The 24,111-nt window shown below is 35.2% G+C and overlaps 3 protein-coding genes across 4 annotated transcripts; all 3 read left to right on the top strand.

Moving 5' to 3' along the window:
- The first annotated feature begins 11,587 nt into the window (after positions 1 to 11,587).
- Positions 11,588 to 12,529, top strand: LOC112663670 (olfactory receptor 8K3-like). Its single transcript, XM_025452743.3, has one exon. The coding sequence runs from the start codon at positions 11,588 to 11,590 to the stop codon at positions 12,527 to 12,529; it is 942 nt and encodes a 313-aa protein (XP_025308528.3).
- A 3,866-nt stretch (positions 12,530 to 16,395) lies between these two features.
- LOC125752940 (tRNA (guanine(6)-N2)-methyltransferase THUMP3-like) lies at positions 16,396 to 18,103 on the top strand. 2 transcript variants are annotated; one of them, XM_049096615.1, is made up of 2 exons: positions 16,407 to 16,564; positions 16,726 to 18,103. In XM_049096615.1, exons 1-2 carry the CDS (start codon positions 16,520 to 16,522, stop codon positions 17,980 to 17,982), a joined length of 1,302 nt encoding a protein of 433 aa, XP_048952572.1. In that variant the 5' UTR covers positions 16,407 to 16,519; the 3' UTR covers positions 17,983 to 18,103. The 2 variants fall into 2 exon arrangements, with proteins under 2 accessions (XP_048952571.1, XP_048952572.1); XM_049096614.1 differs by having other exon boundaries at positions 16,396 to 18,102.
- Positions 18,104 to 22,919: 4,816 nt separating this feature from the next.
- LOC112663671 (olfactory receptor 8K3-like) lies at positions 22,920 to 23,861 on the top strand. Its single transcript, XM_025452744.3, has one exon. The coding sequence runs from the start codon at positions 22,920 to 22,922 to the stop codon at positions 23,859 to 23,861; it is 942 nt and encodes a 313-aa protein (XP_025308529.3).
- Positions 23,862 to 24,111: the final 250 nt, after the last annotated feature.

The raw sequence follows: 24,111 nt of genomic DNA, 5'->3' as shown, positions 1-24,111 counted from the left end.
CCAGAAGAACTGTGGAACAGATCAATAAAACCAGGAGTTGGTTCTTTGAAAGAATTAATAAGATAGATAAACCATTAGCCAGCCTTATTAAAAAGAAGAGAGAGAAGACTCAAATTAATAAAATCATGAATGAGAAAGGACAGATCACTACCAACACCAAGGAAATACAAACGATTTTAAAAATATATTATGAATAGCTATATGCCAATAAATTAGGCAATCTAGAAGAAATGGACGCATTCCTGGAAAGCCACAAACTACCAAAACTGGAACAGGAAGAAATAGAAAACCTGAACAGGCCAATAACCAGGGAGGAAATTGAAGCAGTCATCAAAAACCTCCCAAGACACAAGAGTCCAGGGCCAGATGGCTTCCCAGGGGAATTCTATCAAACGTTTAAAAAAGAAACCATACCTCTTCTACTAAAGCTGTTTGGAAAGATAGAAAGATATGGAGTACTTCCAAATTCGTTCTATGAGTCCAGCATCACCTTAATTCCAAAACCAGACAAAGACCCCACCAAAAAGGAGAATTACAGACCCATATCCCTGATGAACATGGATGCAAAAATTCTCAACAAGATGCTAGCCAATAGGATCCAACAATACATTAAGAAAATTATTCACCATGACCAAGTAGGATTTATCCCCGGGACACAAGGCTGGTTCAACACCCGTAAAACAATCAATGTGATTCATCATATCAGCAAGAGAACAACCAAGAACCATATGATCCTCTCATTAGATGCAGAGAAAGCATTTGACAAATTGCAGCATCCATTCCTGATCAAAACTCTTCAGAGTGTAGGGATAGAGGGAACATTCCTCAGCATCTTAAAAGCCATCTACGAAAAGCCCACAGCAAATATCATTCTCAATGGGGAAGCACTGGGAGCCTTTCCCCTAAGATCAGGAACAAGACAGGGATGTCCACTCTCACCACTGCTATTCAACATAGGACTAGAAGTCCTAGCCTCAGCAATCAGACAACAAAAAGACATTAAAGGCATTCAAATTGGCAAAGAAGAAATCAAAGTATCCCTCTTCGCCAGGGACATGATACTCTAAATAGAAAACCCAAAAGCCTCCACCCCAAGATTGCTAGAACTCATACAGCAATTTGATAGTGTGGCAGGATACAAAATCAATGCCCAGAAATCAGGGGCATTACTATACACTAACAATGAGACTGAAGAAAGAGAAATTAAGGAGTCAATCCCATTTACAATTGCACCCAAAAGCATAAGATACCTAGGAATAAACCTAACCAAAGATGTAAAGGATCTATACCCTCAAAACTATAGAACACTTCTGAAAGAAATTGAGGAAGACACAAAGAGATGGAAAAATATTCCATGCTCATGGATTGGCAGAATTAATATTGTGAAAATGTCAATGTTACCCAGGGCAATGTACACATTTAATGCAATCCCTATCAAAATACCATGGACTTTCTTCAGAGAGTTAGAATAACTTATTTTAAGATTTGTGTGGAATCAGAAAAGACGCCGAAGAGTGAGGGGAATTTTATTTTTTTTCTAAATATTTACTTATTTACATATGATAGACAGAGAGAGAGAGAGAGAGGCAGAGACACAAGAGGAGGGAGAAGCAGGCTCCATGCCAGGAGCCTGACGTGGGACTCGATCCCAGGACTCCAGGATCGCGCCTCGGGCCAAAGGCAGGCGCCAAACTGCTGAGCCACCCAGGGATCCCCAGCCAGGGGAATTTTAAAAAAGAAAACCATAGCTGGGGGCATCACAATGCCAGATTTCAGGTTGTGCTACAAAGCTGTGGTCATCAAGACAGTGTGGTACTGGCACAAAAACAGACACAGATCAATGGAACAGAATAGAGAATCCAGAAGTGGACCCTGAACTTTATGGTCAACTAATATTTGATAAAGGAGGAAAGACTTTCCATTGGAAGAAAGACAGTCTGTTCAATAAATGGTGCTGGGAAAATTGGACATCCACATGCAGAAGAATGAAACTAGACCACTCCCTTTCACCATACACAAAGATAAACTAAAAATGGATGAAAGATCTAATTGTGATTCAAGATTCCATCAAAATCCTAGAGGAGAACACAGGCAACACCCTTTTTGAACTCAGCCACAGTAACTTCTTGCAAGATACATCCACGAAGGCAAAAGAAATAAAAGCAAAAATGAACTATTGGGACTTCATCAAGATAAGAAGCTTTTGCACAGCAAAGGATACAGTCAACAAAACTAAAAGACAACCTACAGAATGGGAGGAGATATTGCAAATGACGTATCAGATAAAGGGCTTGTTTCCAAGATCTATAAAGAACTTATGAATCTCAACACCAAAGAAACAAACAATCCAATCATGAGATGGACAAAAGACATGAAGAGAAATCTCACAGAGGAAGACATAGACATGGCCAACATGCACATGAGAAAATGCTCTGCATCACTTGCCATCAGGGAAATACAAATCAAAACCACAGTGAGATCCCACCTCACACCAGTGAGAATGGGGAAAATTAACAAGGCAGGAAACCACAAATGTTGGAGAGGATGCGGAGAAAGGGGAACCCTCTTACACTGTTGGTGGGAATGTGAACTGGTGCAGCCACTCTGGAAAACTCTGTGGAGGTTCCTCAAAGAGTTAAAAATAGACCTGCCCTATGACCTAGCAATTGCACTGTTGGGGATTTACCCCAATGATACAGATGCAATGAAACGCCAGGACACCTGCACCCCAATGTTTCTAGCAGCAATGTCCACAATAGCTAAACTGTGGAAGCAGCCTCAGTGTCCATCGAAAGATGAATGGATAAAGAAGATGTGGTTTATATATACAATGGAATATTACTCCGTCGTTAGAAAGGACAAATATCCACCATTTGCTTCAACGTGGATGGAACTGGAGGGTATTATGCTGAGTGAAGTAAGTCAATTGGAGAAGGACAAACATTATATGTTCTCATTCATTTGGGGAATATAAATAATGGTGAAAGTGAATATAAGGGAAAGGAGAAGAAATGTGTGGGAAATATCAGAAAGGGAGACAGAACATAAAGACTCCTAACTCTGGGAAACGAACTAGGGGTGGTGGAAGGGGAGGAGGGCAGGGGGTGGGGGTAATTGGGTGACGGGCACTGAGGGGGGCACTTGACGGGATGAGCACTGGGTGTTATTCTGTATGTTGGTAAATTGAACACCAATAAAAAATAAATTTATTAAAAAAAATTAAGTGAAATTTGTTAAATATATATCATGGTTTATAACACAGAAAGAAGCATCACGTCATATCATCTTTACACAACAAGGAAAGTGACTTAGATGCAACAATGAAACTTATAGAAAAATAACACACCTATATAGTTATATATATGTAAAATATATTTTTGCAAGGACAAATTGATCATCTAAGCATATATCAAGTACAACAGAGCATGTTTCAAGGTGGGAAAGAAAAATTGGACTGGGGTTGGACAGAAGGAATAAATAAAATTCTGCAATGTGAAAGTACAGAGAAAAAGCAAAATGAAAGCAACAGTGGAAACCATGTCGGTGATGGCTAGTCACTATGCGATGAGAATAATGCCTAGCTAATTTCTACCTTAGAAGGAGGAATAACAATGAAAACAAAAAAAAAATGAAAATAAAGGAAATAACACATATTTACATAATACATAATTTTTATTCCGTTTATAATTTTAAAATAATATAGAACAGAATTAATCATTTCTCTATCATGTCTCCCATACCAGGAGACCACTTGATAAGCCTGACTAAAATACATGACATTTTAATTAAAAGTCCTGTGAAGAAGAGATGAAAAGTTATTTAAGAGTGAAAAATAGCTCTTGTTTCTTTGTTGATCTTCTGTTTAGATTATCTGTCCATTACCGTGAGTAGGTGTTGAAGTCCCCTACTATTAATGTATTATTATCTATGTTACTTTTCTTTGGTTATTAATCATTTTATATAATTGGTTGCTCCCAAATTAGAAGCATAAACATTTATAATTATTAGGTCTTCTTGTTGGATAGACCCTTTAAGTATGCTATAGTGTCCCTCCTCATCTCTTACTTAAAGTCTTTGGTTTAAAATCTGTCTGAAATGAGGATTGCTACCCCAGCTTTGTTTTAAGATCCATTTGAAGTTCTCCACCCCCTCATTTTCAGCCTGGAAGTGTCTTTAGGTCTAAAAGGAGTCCCTTATAGACAGCATAAGGTTGGGTCTTGCTTTTTTTTTTTTTTTTTTAATCCAATCTGGTACCTTGTGTCTTTTGATTGAAGCATTCAGTTCATTTACATTCAGAGTAACTATTGAAAGATATGATTTAGTGCCATTGTATTACCTGTAAAGTCCTCTTTTCTGTAGATTGCCTCTGTTTCTTTCTGGCCTATGTTACTCTTGGGCTCCCTCTTTGCTTACAGGATCCCCCTTAATATTTCCTGCAGCAATGGCTTGGTGATCGCATATTCTTTCAGTTTCTGTCTGGCCTGAAAGCTCTTTATCTCTCTTTCCATTCTGAATAACAGTGCCTTACTGGATAAAATATTCTTTTTTAAGATTTTATTTATTTATTCATGAGAGACACACACACAGAGAGAGAGAGAGGCACAGAGACACAGGCAGAGGGAGAAGCAGGCTCCATGCAAGGACCCCAATGTGAGACTCCATCTCAGGTCTCCAGGATCACATCCTGGGCTGCAGGTGGCGCTAAACCGCTGCACCACCAGGGCTGCCCTGGATAAAATATTCTTGGTTGCATGTTTTTCTCATTTAGTACCCTGAGTATATCATGCCAGCTCTTGCTGACCTGCCAGGTCTCTATGGATAAGTCTACAGTTAGTCTAATATTTCTTGCTGTATATGTTAGGAATCTCTTGTCTCAAGCTGCTTTCAGGATTTTCTCTTTATTTCTGAAATTTGCAAGCTTCACTACTATATGTTGAGGTATTGATCTATTCTTATTGATTTTGGGAGAGGTCCTCTGTACCTCTTAGACTTAAATGTCTCTTTCCTTCCCCAGATTAGGGATGTTCGCAGCTATGATTTCCTCAAATATGCCTTCTGGCCATCCCTCTTTCTCTTCACCCTAAGCACTCCAATAATTCTGATGTTGCTTCTTTTCTGGTATCATTGATTTCTCAAAGCCTCTCCTTATGGGCTATTAGTTATTTTTCTCTCTTTTCCTCAATTTCCTTCCTTTCCATCAACTAGTCTTCTATGTCACTTACTCTCCCTTCTACCTCATTTACCTGAGGTGTTAGAACATCCAGTTAGGCTGCATCTAAGTTAGAATATATTTTTTTAAATTTTGGCCTGTTTAGATCTCATTTCTGCACTAAGAGATTCTCTAGCATCCTTTATGCTTTTTTCAAGCCCAGACTAATGAATTTATCACAGTTATCCTGAACTCCAACTCTGACATTTTACTTAAATTCATATCAATAGATCTATGGCAGAGAGTATTGCTTCTCGTTCTTTCTTTTGTTGTGAATCCCTTCTACTCATTTTGTCCAGAGAAGAATGGATGTATGAGTGAGCAGAATCAAAATATCAACCACGACTAAAGGAAAATACACACTAGACAAATCTGATGAGGTCAGAAAGCAAAACAGAAAAGCAAAAGAAAAAAAAAGGGAGGTGTAGAAGAGAGAATATAAACTCACACGGTGGACAAAAGAGGGTAATGCCCTTGTTCCTGAGTGGAATTTGGTCTCTGTGTTAGAAGACACTAAATTCCAAATTTTAAGAAAGCAAAACATATATATACAAAAGTAAAATTGAATGGAGTGAAAGGAATCCAAAAATGAAGTATATGTCTATAAAATGTAAATGTAAAAGAAAAGGAAGTTAAAAAAAGACTTAAAAACAAAGACTTGATAAAATAAGAAACTAATTGCAGAGGGGAAGAAAGAAAGAAAAGAAATGGAATTTTTTAAATTGAAAGATAAATAAATCATGAGAAAAAAACCTCAAATTCTATATACTATTTTCCCCTAGCACTGTGAGGTCTGTTTTAGAGTCTTGTGAGGTCTGTTATTTGCTGTGCACCTGTTCTTCCTGCCTTGCACTGTTGGTAGGAATACAAGTTAGTGCAGCCACTCTCGAAAACAGTATGGAAGTTCCTCAGGAAGGTAAAAGTAGAGGTACCCCACAACTCAGCAATTGCACTACAGGGTATTTATCCCAAAGATACAGATGGAGTGAAACAAAGGGACACCTGCACCCCAATATTCATAACTGCAATATCCACAATAGCCCAACTGTGGAAGGAGCCAAGATGTTCATTGACAGATGAATGGATAAGAAAGATGTGGTCTATATAAACAATGGAATATTACTCACCTATCAGAAAGGATGAATACCCACCATTTGCTTCGATGTGGATGGAACTGGAGGGTATTATGCTGAGTGAATTAAATCATCCTAGAAAGACAATTACCATATAGTTCACTCATATGCGGAATATAAGAAATAGTGCAGAGGACCATAGGGAAGGAGGGAAAACTGAATGGGAAAAAATCAGAGAGGGAGACAAACCAAGAGAGACTCTCTCTTCTTTTAAGATTTTGTTTGTTTATTCATGAGAGTCACAGAGAGAGAGAGAGAGATAGGCAGAGGGAGAAGCAGGCTACACGCAGGGAGCTGGATGTGGGACTCGATCCTGGGTCTTCAGGATCATGCCCAGGGCTGAAGGCAGGCGCTAAACCGCTGAGCCATCTAGGCTGCCCCAAGTGAGACTCTTAACTCTGGGAAACAAAGTGATGGTTGATGAAGGGGAGGTCGGTGGGACATGGGGTAACTGGGTGATGGGAATTAAGGAGGGCACATGATATGATGAGCACTCGGTGTTATACACAGCTGATGAATTATTGAAAATTACATCTGAAACTAATGGTGCTGTATATTTGCTAATTCAATTTAATTTAAAAATGTGAAAAACAGGAGTGAAATAATTAAATAATTAAATAGGTGAGATAGATGATAGATTGATGATAGATAGATTATACATATGTAATTTATTCACTGGTGAGTCCAAATTTGCCCTGCTTATTAATAGACAACCTCCAGGCTTTTTTTTTTCCATCCTTTCATATGCTTTCGTGAGAATAAATAAATTGCTTGGCATCCCCTGAGGGAGAGTCTCAAAAGGTGAAGAAAAACCATATATTATTCTCAATATGCCATGTTAAGAAACACATATAGGAGTCAAGACAAGGTTTCATTACAGGTAAAAATAACAGAATATTTGTGTAGTACCTTATGCTACCAAATATCCACAAAGTTGTAGTGATGCTTGTAGCATTCCATTTCATGTCCATGGCCACCCTAGCAAAATGTGACATATCTGATTTAGTTTGCTTTCCTTTATAGTAAACATAATGCCTGAGAAAGAACAGAACTTAACTCCTTTGTCCTTGATTTTAAATTTTTTGTATGTTTTCACATGGGATGAGAGGCCAAATACTCCTGTGCATATTTGAAACTTCATTTTCATATTGTTATAAAATTCTTAGGTTTAATATAAACAGTTTTATCTCAAATGGAAGCCAAAACTGACAGCAAGTTATGCACAGTGGAAAAACATGCAATTTTTTTTAATTGGCAAAATTAAGAAACTACAGGTATTTTCTCTTATTTTGATGCCATTCTGAATACTTACTTAGTGAATCTAGTCACTTTTCATGATTCTCTAAAAAATAATTTTGGACTTAAGATTATTTAAATAAATGCATGAATATAATTATCACTTGATATCTTTTTAAGGAAAGAAGGGGTTGCCAACTCACAATGAGTTGTGTGTGCAAAGCATGACTTAGATATTAGGAAACCTTTAAGTACCAAGTTTTACAGTAATGGAAGGATGTTCACGATGTTCTTTCCAGCGGGACCTGACTGAAAGCAGGTATAATTATGTCAAAGAATGTAGCTTTAAAAAAATAAATATCAAATATTCAATAGTGATAGTAAACTATGAAACAGCAATTTGATTCTTTTCGTAGAACTCCAAAGCTGGTGAGGGGAAATGCTTTTAACTTTCTTCACCTCATAGAAAAATTGGTACTTAAAAAAATGCTATTTAAAAGTCAGAGAAAGACAAATATGATTTCACTCATATGTGGAATTTAAGAAACAAAACAGATGACCATAGGAGAAGGGAAGGAAATATAAAATAAAAGGAAAATGGAGAGGGTGACAAACCATGAGACTCTTATGTCTAGGAAACAAACTGATGGTTGCTGGAGGGAAGGTGGGCAGGGGCGGGGTAACTGGGCGATGGACATGAAGGAGGGCACTTGATGGAAAGCACTGGGTGTTACATGCAACGGACGAATCTCTAAACTCTACCTCTGAAACTAATAATACACTATATGTTAATTAGATTTAATTTAAGTAAAAAAATGTTTTAAATGCAATTTAGAGACCCATGGGTGGCTCATTTGGTTAAGCATCTGACTTTTGATTTAGGCTCAGGTCATGATTTTAGGGTCCTGAGATCAAGCCCCACATCTCTCTCCCTTTCACTCTACCCCTATCTCAACTGTCTCTCTCTTCCTTAAAAAAAAGTAAAAACTTAAAAATTAAATAAATAAAAAATTACTAGTAATCTTTATTTCAAAAAAGCACTATTTATCTTTTAGCCTTCCATGATTGTAAAGAAAAACAAAACAAATGAAAAAAAAATGAAACAAGCAAAACCCAACATTTATACTGCTTTTTGATTGTATTTACTAAATATTTCTCTATTATTATCTACTGACACACATTAGCATATTTCTAATATAAGAAAGGTGTATGTCTCACAGGCATATAGAATATCCAAAGGTCACAAACATAAGCAAATTTATAAGTAAGTTAAGTGGAAATTACACATAATTACTTTTTATTTAATGTTGTGGAATTGTATGTTTTTGCCTGCTTATATATATCTCATTCAGAGACTTCTGACTTATAATTTCATTGCAGGCAGTACATTTCCCCTTTTTTTTTTTTTTTGGAAACAAAAGCATTGATATTCATAATTTTTTAAACCAAAAATAGTGTGCGGCCCGGGTGGCTCAGCGGTTTTAGTGCCGCCTTTGGCCCAGGACGTGATCCTGGAGATTCAGGACCGAGTCCCGCATGGCCTCCCTGCTTCTCCCTCTGCCTCTGTCTCTGCCTCTCTCTCTCTCTCTCGCTGTGTGTGTGTCTCTAGTGAATAAATAAATAAAACCTTTAGAAAAAAATAGTTCTCTTACCTTAAAATGCCATCCACCTCCTACTCTGGCATAATTTTTTATCTATGGGTTTTTAGGGTATTACATACATTTTCTGTTGTTACATATATTTTTATCGCCATTATGTGCTATATTATAGTTTGAATGGATTCCTGTGGGCTTCATATATGGAATGTCAAAGTGCATCCAGGGATTTACATATATCTCATCTTTAGTGTATTTTATTTTATCTCTATGGTATGGTGTATCACAGTGACTGTCAACTTTCTCTTTTTTCTTTAAAGTATTATGTCTTTTAATTCAAAGGGAATTTTTATGAAACTTCATTGCATGAAACCTCTGCCGGTAGTCTTTTTACCCCCCAATTTCACCACATTCCTGTAGTTTCTTGCTTGATAAAGTGCGTATGATTTGTTACATACAAGTTAGTATATCTCTATTTTAATGAAAATGCCACAAGGGGAAGAATAGTATTTTAAGTAAATCTATATTAAAATAGCTTATATTAAAACATTGTTAAAATAAATAATAAAATTGGAAGATAAGTAATCCAAAGAGTAGCAACATTCTTGTTCAAATTTAGTCATGGAATAGCCAGTGGGGTAGGAACTGGGATGAGTTGCAAATGTCACATCCTGTTTAACAGTTCCTCACTTATTTATACTAGAGCCCCTACAAAGAACTTAAGTCACTGGCCAGAGAATGCACAAGTATGTAAGTAAAGAAAGCAGAAGCATTTCTGATAAGTTATTATCACTATTAAAAAATAAGCAAGCAAGCAAACAAACAAAAGCCCACAAAGTCCTTAGATCAAGCCCCTTGATTCTTTTCGTAGAACTCCAAAGCTGGTGAGAGGAAATGCTTTTATCTTCCTTCACCTCATTGATTTTTGAGAACTCTTTCCAGGTAACATAAACACATTGAGTTATTGAATCCTCATTTATCCTACCCCAAAACTCTTCAGAGAAATGTCAGTTTTACAAATGAGAATAAAGAGTTTTAGATAGCTTTCACTTTTTGCCCAAATTAATCCTTTGTATATACTATAAATTAGGATATAGTAGAAACTGTATCTTCTGGTATGGTTCACCATATAAATAACTCCCACTATGATCTATTATACTTTTCTGAGTCATACACCTGTCAAATATCTGTCAAATATGCTAACATTCCAGGCATAATATCTTTCATAGGACCATGTTTTGAGGAGTAGGTTTTGTGCATTTGGGGAATTTGCGGTTTAAAATTATTATATAATTAACATATGCATTAGGTCATATGACTAATGTATTTTACAAATGTTATTTTGTGATTGTGCCACGTAAATGATAGAATGTGGTTAGATGGGAAATGTATAGATATATTCATTGTTGTTAGGTATATTATCGTATTGTTTAACATTTTTGTTTTTTTAAATTTTATTTAATTGCAATTTGCCAACATATAGTATGGCACCAAGTATTCAGCTCATCATGTATGTTTAACTTTTTTTGATGTAGTATATATCTGTTCTACAAATTTAAAGAAAACAAAATAATCAAAAAATAAATTAAAATACAATTTGAAGTACATAAAAATTTCAAATAGATAAAATGTTTTAGATTATAAACTTCTTTAAAATCGGAGATTCTATAATTTTAATAGGTACTCAATAAAGTTTTTTTAATTGAAACAAAGAATAGTAAAATGATCACCCTTATATATAAGTCCTAAATTTTTTACTTGTTTTTTATTTTTCTCTTTAACATCCCTATCTATCATCTATCTATCTATCTATCTATCTATCTATCTATCTATCATCTATCTAACTACATCATCAGAGGTTCTTAACTTTGTTACTATTGCTGGTCTTGGATGAATATTGTACTGGAAATAGTAAATATATTTTATAATTACTAGTACATAGAGAGAGAGAGTATAAATATAGTAATATATCCAGTACAAATAATTGTACTGGAATTATTTGTACTGGATATAGTAAAATATTTGTACTGTAAAATTATTGTACTGTAATTATTTGTACTGGATACAGTAAAATATTTAGCAGCTTAACAAGTGTCTAACCATTAGAAGTCAGTAGCATCCCAACTCCCAGGTGTGATAACCAGAGTGTCTTCAGACATTGAAGAATATTCTTTCTGGGCTAAAATGGCTCCAATTGAGAACTATTCATCTACTTCCATTTCTCTTTCTTTCCCTATGTATGTATAGTAGTTTTTGATGGAAATGAGTTTGTCTTCAAATATCCTTAAAAGGAAAGCTTGGATGTATCTTATTTATACTAGTTTGCCATACTAAACATTTCCCAGCATTTAATGCATGAAATCTATTGATTATGATGATGTATCTATCCAGAATAGATTTTTAAATAAACCTGGATGGAAAAACACAATCTGACCATGCTCAATGAATTCATTCTCATGGGAATCACACATCGTCCTGAGCTGCAGGCTCCATTATTTGGGCTCTTCTTTATCATCTATTTGATCTCCGTGGTGGGCAACCTGGGCATGATCATCCTCACCAAAGTGGATGCCAGACTACAAACACCCATGTACTTCTTCCTCAAACACCTGGCTTTTACTGACCTTGGTTATTTAACAACCGTGGGACTCAAAATGTTAGTAAATTTTATTGTGGATCAAAATACAATCTCCTATTATTTTTGTGCTATGCAACTAGCTTTCTTTCTTGTGTTTATCATAAGTGAACTTTTCATTCTAACAGCTATGTCCTACGACCGTTACGTGGCCATCTGCAACCCTCTGCTCTACCCCGTCATCATGTCACAGAGGGTGTGTCAGGTGCTGGTGGCAATCCCTTATCTCTACAGCACATTTGTGTCTCTTCTAGTCACCATAAAGATTTTTAGTTCATTCTTCTGTGGCTACAATGTTGTCAATCATTTCTACTGTGACTGTCTCCCCTTGTTATCTTTGCTCTGCTCAAATTCACATGAAACTGAAATGATTATTCTTATCTTAGCTGGTTTTGATTTGATTTCATCCCTTCTGGTAGTTCTTGTGTCTTACCTACTCATCCTAGTAGCCATCATCAGGATGAGCTCAGCTGAGGGTAGGCTCAAGGCTTTTTCCACCTGTGGATCCCACCTGACAGTGGCCACAGTGTTCTATGGGACTTTGATATTTATGTATCTGCAACCTGAGTCCAGCCATTCCTTTGACACTGATAAAGTGGCGTCCATATTTTACACCCTCGTTATCCCCATGCTGAATCCCTTGATCTATAGCTTGAGGAACAAAGATGTAAAATATGCAGTGCAAACAATGTGGAAAAAACTATGCAATAATTTTTCTTAAAGCTGACATACAATATGATCCCCCAAAATTAGGTTATGGGCTTCAAAATTTGTTCTGTATGTCTCTAGAAGGAATAATAGCAAACACAAGTGAGTTCAACATACACTTAGAGGTTATCTAAGTGCCAGTCACAGTTTTATGTGCTGTAAATACATTACTATACAAAACAGGAAAAATATTTTCCTTTTTTTTTGAGGGGAGGAGATATATTATAAAAATAATAATAATTAGGTACAATTTATAGGACAGTAGAATTGGTTAAGACACCATAAACCATAAGAGTAAGTAGGAGAGTCTTACTACTAAGACTCTTACTAAGGGGCATGAAGAAGAATAGAAGGCACAAAAGGAGAGTTCAAATGATTCTTATGTTATTCTCAATTAATAGATTAAATCTCCCAGTGTCTGTTTGTGTATTTGTGCCTGTGTGTAAGTATTTCTGTGAGCTCATTTTTCACTTTTAGCCTTTGTACTCTTCTTATTGGAATATGTTGAAATCAAACTGAGTGTGATTTCAAGGAGGCTCACTGTAGCACTATGGTTGGAAATCATCTGTCATGTGAATTTGCTCAAATACTCTAGTAACCTGTGGGTGATCTCAGGGTGCAGCTCTTCTCATCAGTGAGTTGCTTCCATATTGGAGCCCTAGAAAGCCTATTAACTCAACATATTTAGCAATTCAGTAACTTACAAGATCGGTGTAACATCTCTTTTGTCTTAATCAGTCCATTTCCCTATACCAGGGGAAATACAAATTAAGAGAGATTTTCTTGATTATAGTTAACAGTACTTCCATTATATACTTTAAAGTTGCTAAGACAGTAAATCTTATATGTTCTCATCACAAAAAAAATGGTACTTATGAAACATGATGGAGACATTAGCTAATGCTAAAGTGTAATCATATTGCAGTACATAAGTGTATCAAATCAACACATTGTACACTTTATACTTGTTATGTGTCATTAATACCCCAATAAAGCTGGGAGAAAAAAAGATAAATTTCTTGAGGTCTCCAAAAGAAGCTTCCAATATTTGATTTTTGATTTTATGTTTTGTTGGGGTCTTTATTTCTAACTGCTTGCTTTTGTCTAATGCGATGGGTACACTTTTTATTTCTGAAAAATAAGAATACTCATTAAAATTAGTTTTCTAATTGGTTTCTTATCTTTGAAAAAGAGGTCTATTCTATGTTAAATTTGGTTTGTTGCCTTTTTTTGGGGGGGTGACTTTTTTCAATATTGGTTCATAAAAATATGTAAAAGATTTCTATTAGGGTCCATTATTTCACTGCATGGATTTGATAATCTTTGCTAAGAAGCAAAAGGAGATAATCCCATAATTTGAGCTATACTATATTTCTAGTAAAAGTTTAGTAAAATATGCTACAACTTATAGAATATTATGTTAAAGCTTCTGGAAAACTTCCTTCTAACTCTTCTAAATTTTGAACGTTTTGTTTATTTTTAGCATATTTTGTTATTATTTACATCACAGATATACTGGGCTGTTTCTCTGCCTCTATCATGGAATAAAATTTAGTCAGTAAAATTTGAATAAAACTTATTCATTGGAATAAAAAAACCCATCATATGTATATTTCTATATAAGGATAATTCTTACTAAAGAGTTTATATCATTAATTTTTTAATTATTGAGAAAAAATATGTACTATGAACTTTGCAACTATAAATATAAGAAAATATTTGCTTTCTAGGAGCAAACACTAGTTCTTGGTGGCTGCTAAAGTTATGAAAGTGTCTAAAATAATAGTTTTGGTTACATACTTCCCCAAATTATCTTCAGTGAATAATTATGACTTTTGTAATAGGAGAAAATAAAAGTCTCCAATATCTGGATTTGAAAAATATAAAATAACAACATAACTGACTATCCCACTTCTAAAATAAATCTTGTTAGGGTTCCCTGGTTGGCTCAGTAGTTTAGTGACTGCCTTTGGTCCAGGGCATGATCCTGGAGTCTCAGGATCGAGTCCTGAATCAGGCTCCTGGCATGGAACCTGGTTCTCTCTGTGTCTCTGCCTCTCTCTCTCTCTCTCTCTCTCTCTCTTTCTCTCTGTCTTTCTCTATCATTAATAAATATCATGAATAAATAAATAAAATCTTTAAAATAAATAAGTAAAATGAAATAAATCTTGTTAAAAAAATCTTGTACCTTTCATAGTCCCTCAAATGATAAACCAGAAAGAGAATAAAATATATTGAGATTTACAAATTGTGATAATGTATTTTATTAATTTATATATATAAATATATATATATATATATAAAGTCAGTCTCTATTTCAATATTAAGTACAACAATAACTTATTTCAGAAAGTTCAATATATTTCCATAAAATGGAAAAGTTTTTAAAAATTAAAAATTGGTGCATAACTGAAATTTTTATGTGATATTATAAGGAATTTCCAAATTTCATATACTATGCAATGATAATTTGAGAAGATTAACAAAATTGAGAACACAAAAAGTACAAAAAATTTAGAGACATTAAAGGTATCTATAAACAATACATGTTTTAGGTTAGGATATTAAGAATGAATGCATTATATATTTTTATGTATACGGATGCTAAGAAATACTGTATTAAAAAATCCCAGATGAAAAGGATCTCACTATGGCAATATATATGTAAATAACTCTCACTAATCCAAAACTCAAGCCTAGGGGTCTTGACTGAGGAATTCCACTAAGTTTCTGGGAAAATGAGTTATATACATTTTCTTCCAGAATATTGAATTAAATACTCAATTCAATTTAATTGAAGTAAATACTCAACACTGAGTGGCACTTCCCCCAATATCAAATGCAAAAGCATCATAAGTAAACAACAGAGAAATAAATATCAGTCATGAACGCTTACTCAAAAATTGTAATAAGAATTTAAAAAATGGAATCTAGCAGTATGTAAAAGCAATGATGCACCATATTAGGCTTGCCCCAGAAACATACAGATGATTTAACATTTAAAAATAAAATCACCGTATTAAAAACTAAAATAAGGTGCACCTGGGTGGCTCATTGACAGAAAATGAAATTACGGTGTGCCTGGGTGGCTCATTGGTTAAGTGCCTGCCTTCAGCTCAGATCATCATCCCAGGGTCCTGGGATCAAGCCCTCTGCTCAATGGGGAGTCTGCTTCTCCCCCTCCCTCTGCCCGTCCCCCTGCTATGTGTACTCTCTCTCTCTCTCAAATAAATAAATAAAATATTATTTTTTAAAAAGAAAGAAAACTAAATTGCCATCTTAAAAAAGCCCTCCTTATCAGAAGGAAAAAAAAAATTCTCAGCACCATAGATTTGAGACTAAGCCAAAAGAAACCTATACAAACAGAGCTTATTAAAATAACTCTTATCTGTCTTTAGTTTCACCAAATATTTTAGTTACTTTTCTACAATTGTCACTCTTTCTTCAACCTAGTATATAAACACTTAGGCCTAGCCAATTCTTTGGGTCCATGTTCTTGGGAGGACTCCCACATATATGTAAAAAATGACAAAATAAAATCTATATGCTTTTGTCCTGTTAATCTCTTGTGTCAGTTTAAATCGCAGGCCTAAGTGTAAACATTAAGACAGTAAACGAGGATTTTTTTTTCTTCCCCTTCAATTTTATTGAAGTTTTATTTGTGATGGCCCCAAACTGGAAACAAATGAAATATTCATCCAATTGAGAATGGACTGTAGGGTATCCAAGGAAGTGAATGCCACTAGCAATGAAAAATAATGAATTATTGGTACATCCCAAAATGGGGATAATCTCAAAATAATTCTGCTGAGTAAAGGATGCCAGAACAACAACAACAACAACAAAAGACTAATTAATTTATAATTACATTACAGGGGCTGGCGGGGTGCCGGAGCAGGAAGGGTCTGCGCCGGCTGCCGGGACTGTATTAGGAATTTTGGAAGCACTGCCAACATGTCTGATGTTCAGGAAGCCACTAACCAACTCCTGGATGTGAGCCTTCATGAGCACCAGAAGTCTATACCAGTTACAGGAAGTGGTCCCAGAAGTGAGTCTCAGCACCTCCAAGTCACTATTGGAGCCACTGTGCCTACTGGTTTTGAGCAAACAGCTGCAGATGAAGTGAGAGAGAAATTGGGGTCATCATGCAAAATCAGCAAAGACCGGGGCAAGATATATTTTGACATTTCAGTGGAAAGTCTGGCTCAGGTTCATTGTCTGAGATCAGTTGATAACTTATTTGTGGTCGTTAAGGAATTTAAAGATTACCCGTTCAAAGAAACAAAGGAAGAAGTTCTAAAGGATTTTGAAGAATTGGCTGGGAAGCTTCCATGGTCAGACCCTTTAAAAGTATGGAAAATTAATACCAGCTTCAAGAAAAAAAAAACAAAACGCAAAAAGATAAATCAGAATTCAAGTAAAGAGAAGACTAATAATGGACAAGGAGACAAAACAGACGAGAGAGATGATAAAAAAGGATTCATTAACAATACCTTAGATTCCCATATCTTAGACTATTATGAAAATCCAGCCATCAAAGAAGAGGTCTCAACATTAGTAGGTGATGATTTGGCATCTTGTAAAGATGAGAAGGATGAAAGCTCAAAAGAAGAAACTCAACCTGAATTGTTGAAGTTTAGGGTCACGTGCAACAGGGCAGGAGAGAAACACTGCTTTTCCTCAAATGAGGCCGCAAGAGATTTTGGAGGTGCTATTCAAGATTACTTTAAGTGGAAGGCTGACATGACCAACTTTGATGTGGAGGTTCTTTTGAACATCCATGATAAAGAAATTGTTGTGGGCATTGCATTGACAGAAGAGAGTCTCCACCGAAGAAATATTACACATTTTGGACCTACAACTCTTAGATCTACTCTTGCCTATGGGATGCTCAGGCTCTGTGCTCCTCAACCTACTGATATAATAGTTGATCCAATGTGTGGAACAGGAACAATACCAATAGAGGGGGCTACTGAATGGTCTAACTGTTATCATATTGCTGGTGATAATAATCCGTTGGCTGTGAATAGAGCAGCAAATAACATCTCATCTTTATTGACCAAGAGCCAAATTAAAGAAGGCAAAGTGTCCTGGGGCTTGCCCATAGATGCTGTTCAGTGGGATATCTGCAATCTGCCATTGAGAACTGGCTCTGTGGACATTATTGTAACAGACATGCCATTTGGAAAAAGGATGGGCTCCAAAAAGAGAAACTGGAACCTTTATCCAGCTTGCCTACGGGAGATGAGCCGTGTCTGTAGACCAGGGACAGGCCGAGCTGCACTACTTACTCAGGACAAGAAATGCTTTGCCAAGGCATTATCTGGAATGGGACATGTTTGGCGGAAGATACATACTGTCTGGGTGAATATAGGGGGTCTTCACGCAGCAGTTTATCTTCTGAAACGTACACCTCAAGCTTTTATTCATCCTTCAGAACAAGATGGGGAAAGAACTCCTTGGTGATGCAAATAATGAAGACGGTTAATGGTATCTGTACCTCCCAACACAGGGAATGTCAGCATGATGAACTTGGTTTAAGAGAAAAATAGTGTTAATAAAATTGCAGCTTGCAGTTTAAAAAAAAAAAAAAATTACATTACAAAAAAATCTAAAAATGCAACATCACCGATAGTTAAACAAAGCCGACCAATAGGATTTCCCAGAAAGTGCAAGAAAAGGACATAAGATATGTACAACTTGGGAAGAAAATAATGCCACCATTCTTACATGCAAGTGATATGTCATCTAATAGAAAATTTCCACAAATCTGAAAAACGAAAGTGTAAAACAAAAATGTGAGTTTGGCAAGGTGACATGATACATGATTAACAAACAAATATCGTTCTATATATACATATAGAAATGAAATTTTAAAAATTCATAATCCCCTACATATACTGAAATATGTAGGTAGAAGCAAGCAAATAATGTACAGGAACTGTAGGCAGAAAAGTACAAAATAGTGATTGAAGAAATCAGAAAGGATCTGAACAAACTAATAAACATATTGAGTTCATTGAAAGACTCAATACACTCAGAATATCAATTCTTTATGAACTGATCTATAGATTTAGTGCAAACCCAGCAAATTTTTGTAAAGGCAACTTTATACTGAAATTTACATGAAAGTTCAAGAAACTAGTAGAGATAAAACACATTTTAAAGTGTAGCATAATGAGGAACGAAATGAAAAGTGATAGTAACTAACTTCTGTCCCTGAAGGAAAAGTAAAAACAATTTGAGCAACAAATCAAGGAAGTAGCACCTTGAATTTGCATAATGTAGTGTTATAATTCCCTAAAAAGTTTAAAATACTGTAATAGGACAGTGTTTAAACACTTCTACACTACACCATTCCTTTGAGAAGACCACTTTGGAAATGCAGATTCTTGATGAGTGTCCTATAGATAGGATATTTTAATCAAGAGCCCCTTGTGCTACAAGAGGAAAGTTAACCAAGAGAAAAAAAAATAAGAAAAAAGGAAGGAAGGAAGGAAGGAAGAGAGGGGGGTAAGGAAGAGAGGGAGAAAAAGCAGAGGGAGGAAGAGGGGCAAGGAAGGAGGGAAGGAGGAAGAGAGGAGGGGAGTAAGGATGGAAGTCAGGAAGGAATTCAGGAAGTCAAAAAGAAAAATGAAAGAAAAGACAGTAAATGCAATTTTCTTGGACAATTATAGCACAACCTCCAGACATTTTGTTACGCTCCGAAATACTTTAGGGATAATCAGCAAATTGCTTGGAATCTCCTCAGGGAGAGTCTCAAAAGGTGAAAAGAAATCCATAAATTGTTCTCACTATGCCATGTAAGAAACACATGCGGGAGTCAAGACAGGCTTCATTACAGGTAAAATGATAGAATATTTCATGGGTGATCTTATGTTACAACACCAACAATGATCAAGTGACATAAGCAAAGTTCTGCTTTAATTCAATTGCAAACCTCTAGCAAAAAGTTGCCATTTATGATTTAGTTTTGGGGTATTTTTTTGTGTTTAGTGTTTGGTTTTGTTCCTTTTTATTACTCCATAATGTCTCAGCAGGAATAGGACACCTAACCTTTCCTATTCACATTATCCTTTTTTTTTTTCTATTATTTTCATCTGGATCGACAGACTAAATATTCAAAAACATCTTTGAAGTATCATCATGTTATTGCTTGCAAGCTATTCATTTTATATAAATAATTTCATCTCCAATGCAGGCCAAAACTGAGAGCAAATGAAGCATAACTAAACAGATATTCATTTTTTTTAATTGGCAAAATTAAGAAGTGGCCAGTATTCAGTCTTGCATTTTGATGTCCTTCCAAATTCTTAGTTATTTAGTGACTCCATGCTCTTTTTGTGTGAACTTCTCAATATAATTTAAGATTTAATGATTATTTAAATAAAAATATACGTATGATTCTTTCCAGATCACTTGTTGAGACAAAAGGGGAATTCTATTTCACACTAGGATGTGAAAAGCATTATTTGGATATTAGCAGAATTTTAAGTACACAGTTTTATGGTAATGGTACAGTGTTCAGTATGTTCTTCAATTTTAGTTAGGATCCGATAAGAAGCAGATATAATTATCTAAAAGAATGTAGCTTTAAAAAAATAACAATTGATTTTCAACAAAGATGTTAAACAGTGAAAAAGCAATTTGGTTCTTCCCTGGAACTCTAAAGCTCAGAGGAAAAAAGAAATAGATGTTTGCTTTTCCTTATCTAACGGGAAAATTGGAACTTATCAGTATGATTTTTCGCAGCTTTTCATATTTGCAAAAAAAAAAAAAAACCCAAAAAACAGAAAACAAGGTTTATACCACTTCTTGTTGCATTTGCTAAAGACAAGCTTTAAAAATATTTTATTTATTTATTCATGAGAGACACACAGAGAGAGGCAGAGACATAGGCAGAGGGAGAAGCAGGCTCCTCACAGGAAGCCTGGTGTGGGACTTGATCCCCTAACTGGGATCACACCCTGAGCTAAAGGCCGACGTTCAACTGCTGAGCCACCCAGGTGTCCCTGAAGATACTTTTCTAAAATTACTATCTACTGATACACTTTTCCATCTTTCTAATATAAGAAAGTTGCATGCATCAAGGCAGGGTAGGTGATCAGGAGGTCACAACATTAGAAGCAGTATTTTAAGTGAGTTAAATGAAAATTTTATGTAATCACTCTTATATTTAATATATTAAATTATATATTTCTATTTTTTTGTGGCACAGAGACTGCTGTGACTATGTAATGTAAGTATATTGTAATGTCCCTATTATCTCCTAATGTAACCATGAGTTTTCATTGTAACCAGTATCACTTCTATTTCTTTTTTTCTTAAGGAAGGGTTCATGCTTGGATATTTTAAATTTAATAATTCTCTTGCCTTAATCTGCCATCCGCTTCTTAGTGGTATAATCTGTATATTATTAGGGATAGTCAGATATATTTTTATTTGATCATAATCTATATCTGCATTCTGTATTATATTATAGTTTGGAGAAGTTCCTGTGGCCCTTAAGTATAGAAGAATTTAAAGTAATATCAAGAATCCATGAATATCTCATCTTTAGTATATTTTATTTCACCTCTATAGTATTGTCTAATATAGTGACTTTAAATGGTTTTTAAAGTACAGTACCCAAAGGAATTTTTAAATGAATCTTTATCATATTCATATACATACGAAAGCAATGCCAGTGACTGCTCATTCTCCCAATTTCTTAAAATATTTTATTTATTTATTTGAGAGAGAGAGAGAGAGAGAGAGAGAGAGCAGGAGCTAGGGGAGGGGCAGGGGGAAAAGGACAACCAGACTCCACATTAAGCCAGGAGCTGGACGGGGGGCTTGATCTCAGAACCCTCTGATCCAAACACTTAACCAATGGAGCCACCCTCATTCTCCCAATTTGCCCAGACTTCCTCATTCTCTCCTGGGTTATTGCATGATGAAGTGTATTAGATTTGTCACATACACGTTAGTACATGTCAATTATAATGAAAATGCCCCTAGGGAAAATTAATGTTCTAAGAAAAGTCATATCCAAATAAACTTATAGTATTTAAAAAAAATAGTTAAGAATATTAAAAGATAAATAATTAAAAGAATAGCATGTTGATGGTTCAAGTTAGTTATGGAAAAGGGGTCAGGGGTAGCACCTGCATTAAGTTGCATTCCATCTTACTTGACCTATTCCTTACCTGTTCATCATCATAACCTGAATAAAGAAGTTATGTCACAGTCCGTAAGAATTTACATACAAATATGTAAATAAATCTGCATTGAGCTAAGTTACTATCACCATTAAACCAAAAAACAAAAACAAAAAATCCATTATATACATGATTTCCAGGCATGCTGAATCATTTGACCTTCATTCATCTCTCTTAATCGCCCTATGTAAGGAAGTATTGTTTTGTATATGAGAATAAAGAGATTCAGATAAGTAAATTATTGGCCCAAAGTGACCCTCATATATGCCATAAATAAAGGTATAACAGAGACTATATCTACATAAATATATCTTATATATTTATGCAATAAAGATGAATGATTCTCAACTGCAATCTGTGATAGTTTTCTTATTAATTCACTTGTGCAATATCTGTCAGGTGTGTCAACTGTTTCAGTCTATATCACCTGTGGGTGTAAAAGATTTTACAGGACTATGTGCTGAAGTAGTGTATATTTTTGGACTCTGTGGCTTTAATTTTTTTGTAGTCATTACATAATTGTATAATACAATTTATTATATATTGAAATATGTATTAAGTCATATTATTAAATGCAATTTATAAGTGTCACTGTGTAATTGCAATTACACAAATGACTAATAGAAAACTTTAAGATATGACACAGTATAGTTTATGTATTATACCCAAATTTTTAAATGTTTTGATTTTTAAAAATTTTTCCTATATACATATTTATGTCTATATCTGTATCTTTATTTACATACATAGATGTGTCTACCTATGTATTCATTTCTCTCTCTCTCTCTCTTCGTCTAGATTATTTATCTATCAATACCATCTTGGTTTCTCAAACTTGGCACGATTGATATTTTGGACTGAATATTGGGTCTGGTAGGATGTTTAGAAACATAACTGACCTCTAACCATCATAAACCAGTAGAACCCCACCTCCTGGTTGTAACAACTAAAATGTCTTCTAGACATTGATAAAGTGTTATCTGGTTAGTAAAATCACTTCCAGTTGAGAACCACTGACTATTTTTGTTTATGATATTAGTCTTTGTGGGAGAGGAGTTTATGTTCAAATATCTGAAATTGGAAAGTTTGGATGTATTTTATTTATACTAGATTTGCATACTAAAAATCATTCAGGTGATAATACATGAAATCTGTTGACCATGTGGATGTCTTTATCCAGAATAGGTGTCCTGATAAACTTGCATGGAAACTCAAAATCTAACAGTGCTCAATGAGTTCATTCTCATGGGAATCACAGACAAACCTGAGCTGCAGGCTCCACTATTTGGGCTCTTCCTCATCATCTATTTGATCTCAGTGGTGGCCAATCTGGGCATGATCATCCTCACCAAGGTGGACACCAGACTACAAACACCCATGTACTTCTTCCTCAGACACCTGGCCTTCACTGATCTTGGTTATTCAACAACTGTGGGACCCAAAATGTTAGTAAATTTTGTTGTGGATCAAAATACAATCTCTTATTATTTTTGTGCTGTACAACTAGCCTTCTTTCTTGTGTTCATTGTTAGTGAACTTTTTATTCTAACAGCTATGTCCTACGACCGCTACGTGGCCATCTGCAACCCTCTGCTCTACCCCATCATCATGTCACAAAGGGTGTGTCAGGTGCTGGTGGCAATCCCTTATCTCTACAGCACATTTGTGTCTCTTATAGTCACCATAAAGATTTTTAATTTATCCTTCTGTGGCTACAATGTCATCAGTCATTTCTACTGTGACAGTCTCCCCTTATTGTCTTTGCTCTGCTCAAATACACATGAAACTGAAATGATTATTCTTATCTTAGCTGGTTTTGATTTGATTTCATCCCTTCTGGTAGTTCTTGTGTCTTACCTACTGATCCTAGTAGCCATCATCAAGATGAACTCAGCTGAGGGTAGGCTCAAGGCTTTTTCCACCTGTGGTTCCCACCTGACAGTGGCCACAGTGTTCTATGGGACTTTGATATTTATGTATGTGCAACCTGAGTCCAGTCATTCCTTTGACACTGATAAAGTGGCGTCCATATTTTACACCCTCGTTATCCCCATGCTGAATCCCTTGATCTATAGCTTGAGGAACAAAGATGTAAAATATGCAAGACAAAGGATGTGGAAAAAAATATGTAATATCTTTTCTTAAAATTCACTGTCTGAATATGATTCCTATAAACTAGGTTATGGACTTGAATTTTTGTTCCATGTGCCTTCAAGGAAAATAGCAAACACAAATGAGTTCAACACATATTATATATTTATAAATTGTCTTATGTATGCTAAGTACTTCTAACTGCTGTATATTGATTTGTCAACAAAATAGCAAAAAGATGCCTTTCTATAAGAATTGCCTTTCTTCAGAGAGAAAGGTGGGTGGAATACATAAATCAAGTAAA

This window comes from Canis lupus, chromosome 18, assembly GCF_003254725.2.
Source record: "Canis lupus dingo isolate Sandy chromosome 18, ASM325472v2, whole genome shotgun sequence".
NCBI classification, from domain to species: domain Eukaryota; kingdom Metazoa; phylum Chordata; class Mammalia; order Carnivora; family Canidae; genus Canis; species Canis lupus.
The sequence above is the reverse complement of the archived record's forward strand: the minus strand, read 5'-3'. Positions and strand labels throughout refer to the sequence as shown.

Bases quoted from the DNA above. Each gene is read 5' to 3' on its own strand.
- LOC112663670 (XM_025452743.3), top strand. From the start codon at position 11,588: ATGGAAAAACACAATCTGACCATGCTCAATGAATTCATTCTCATGGGA.
- LOC125752940 (XM_049096614.1), top strand. From the start codon at position 16,471: ATGTCTGATGTTCAGGAAGCCACTAACCAACTCCTGGATGTGAGCCTT.
- LOC112663671 (XM_025452744.3), top strand. From the start codon at position 22,920: ATGGAAACTCAAAATCTAACAGTGCTCAATGAGTTCATTCTCATGGGA.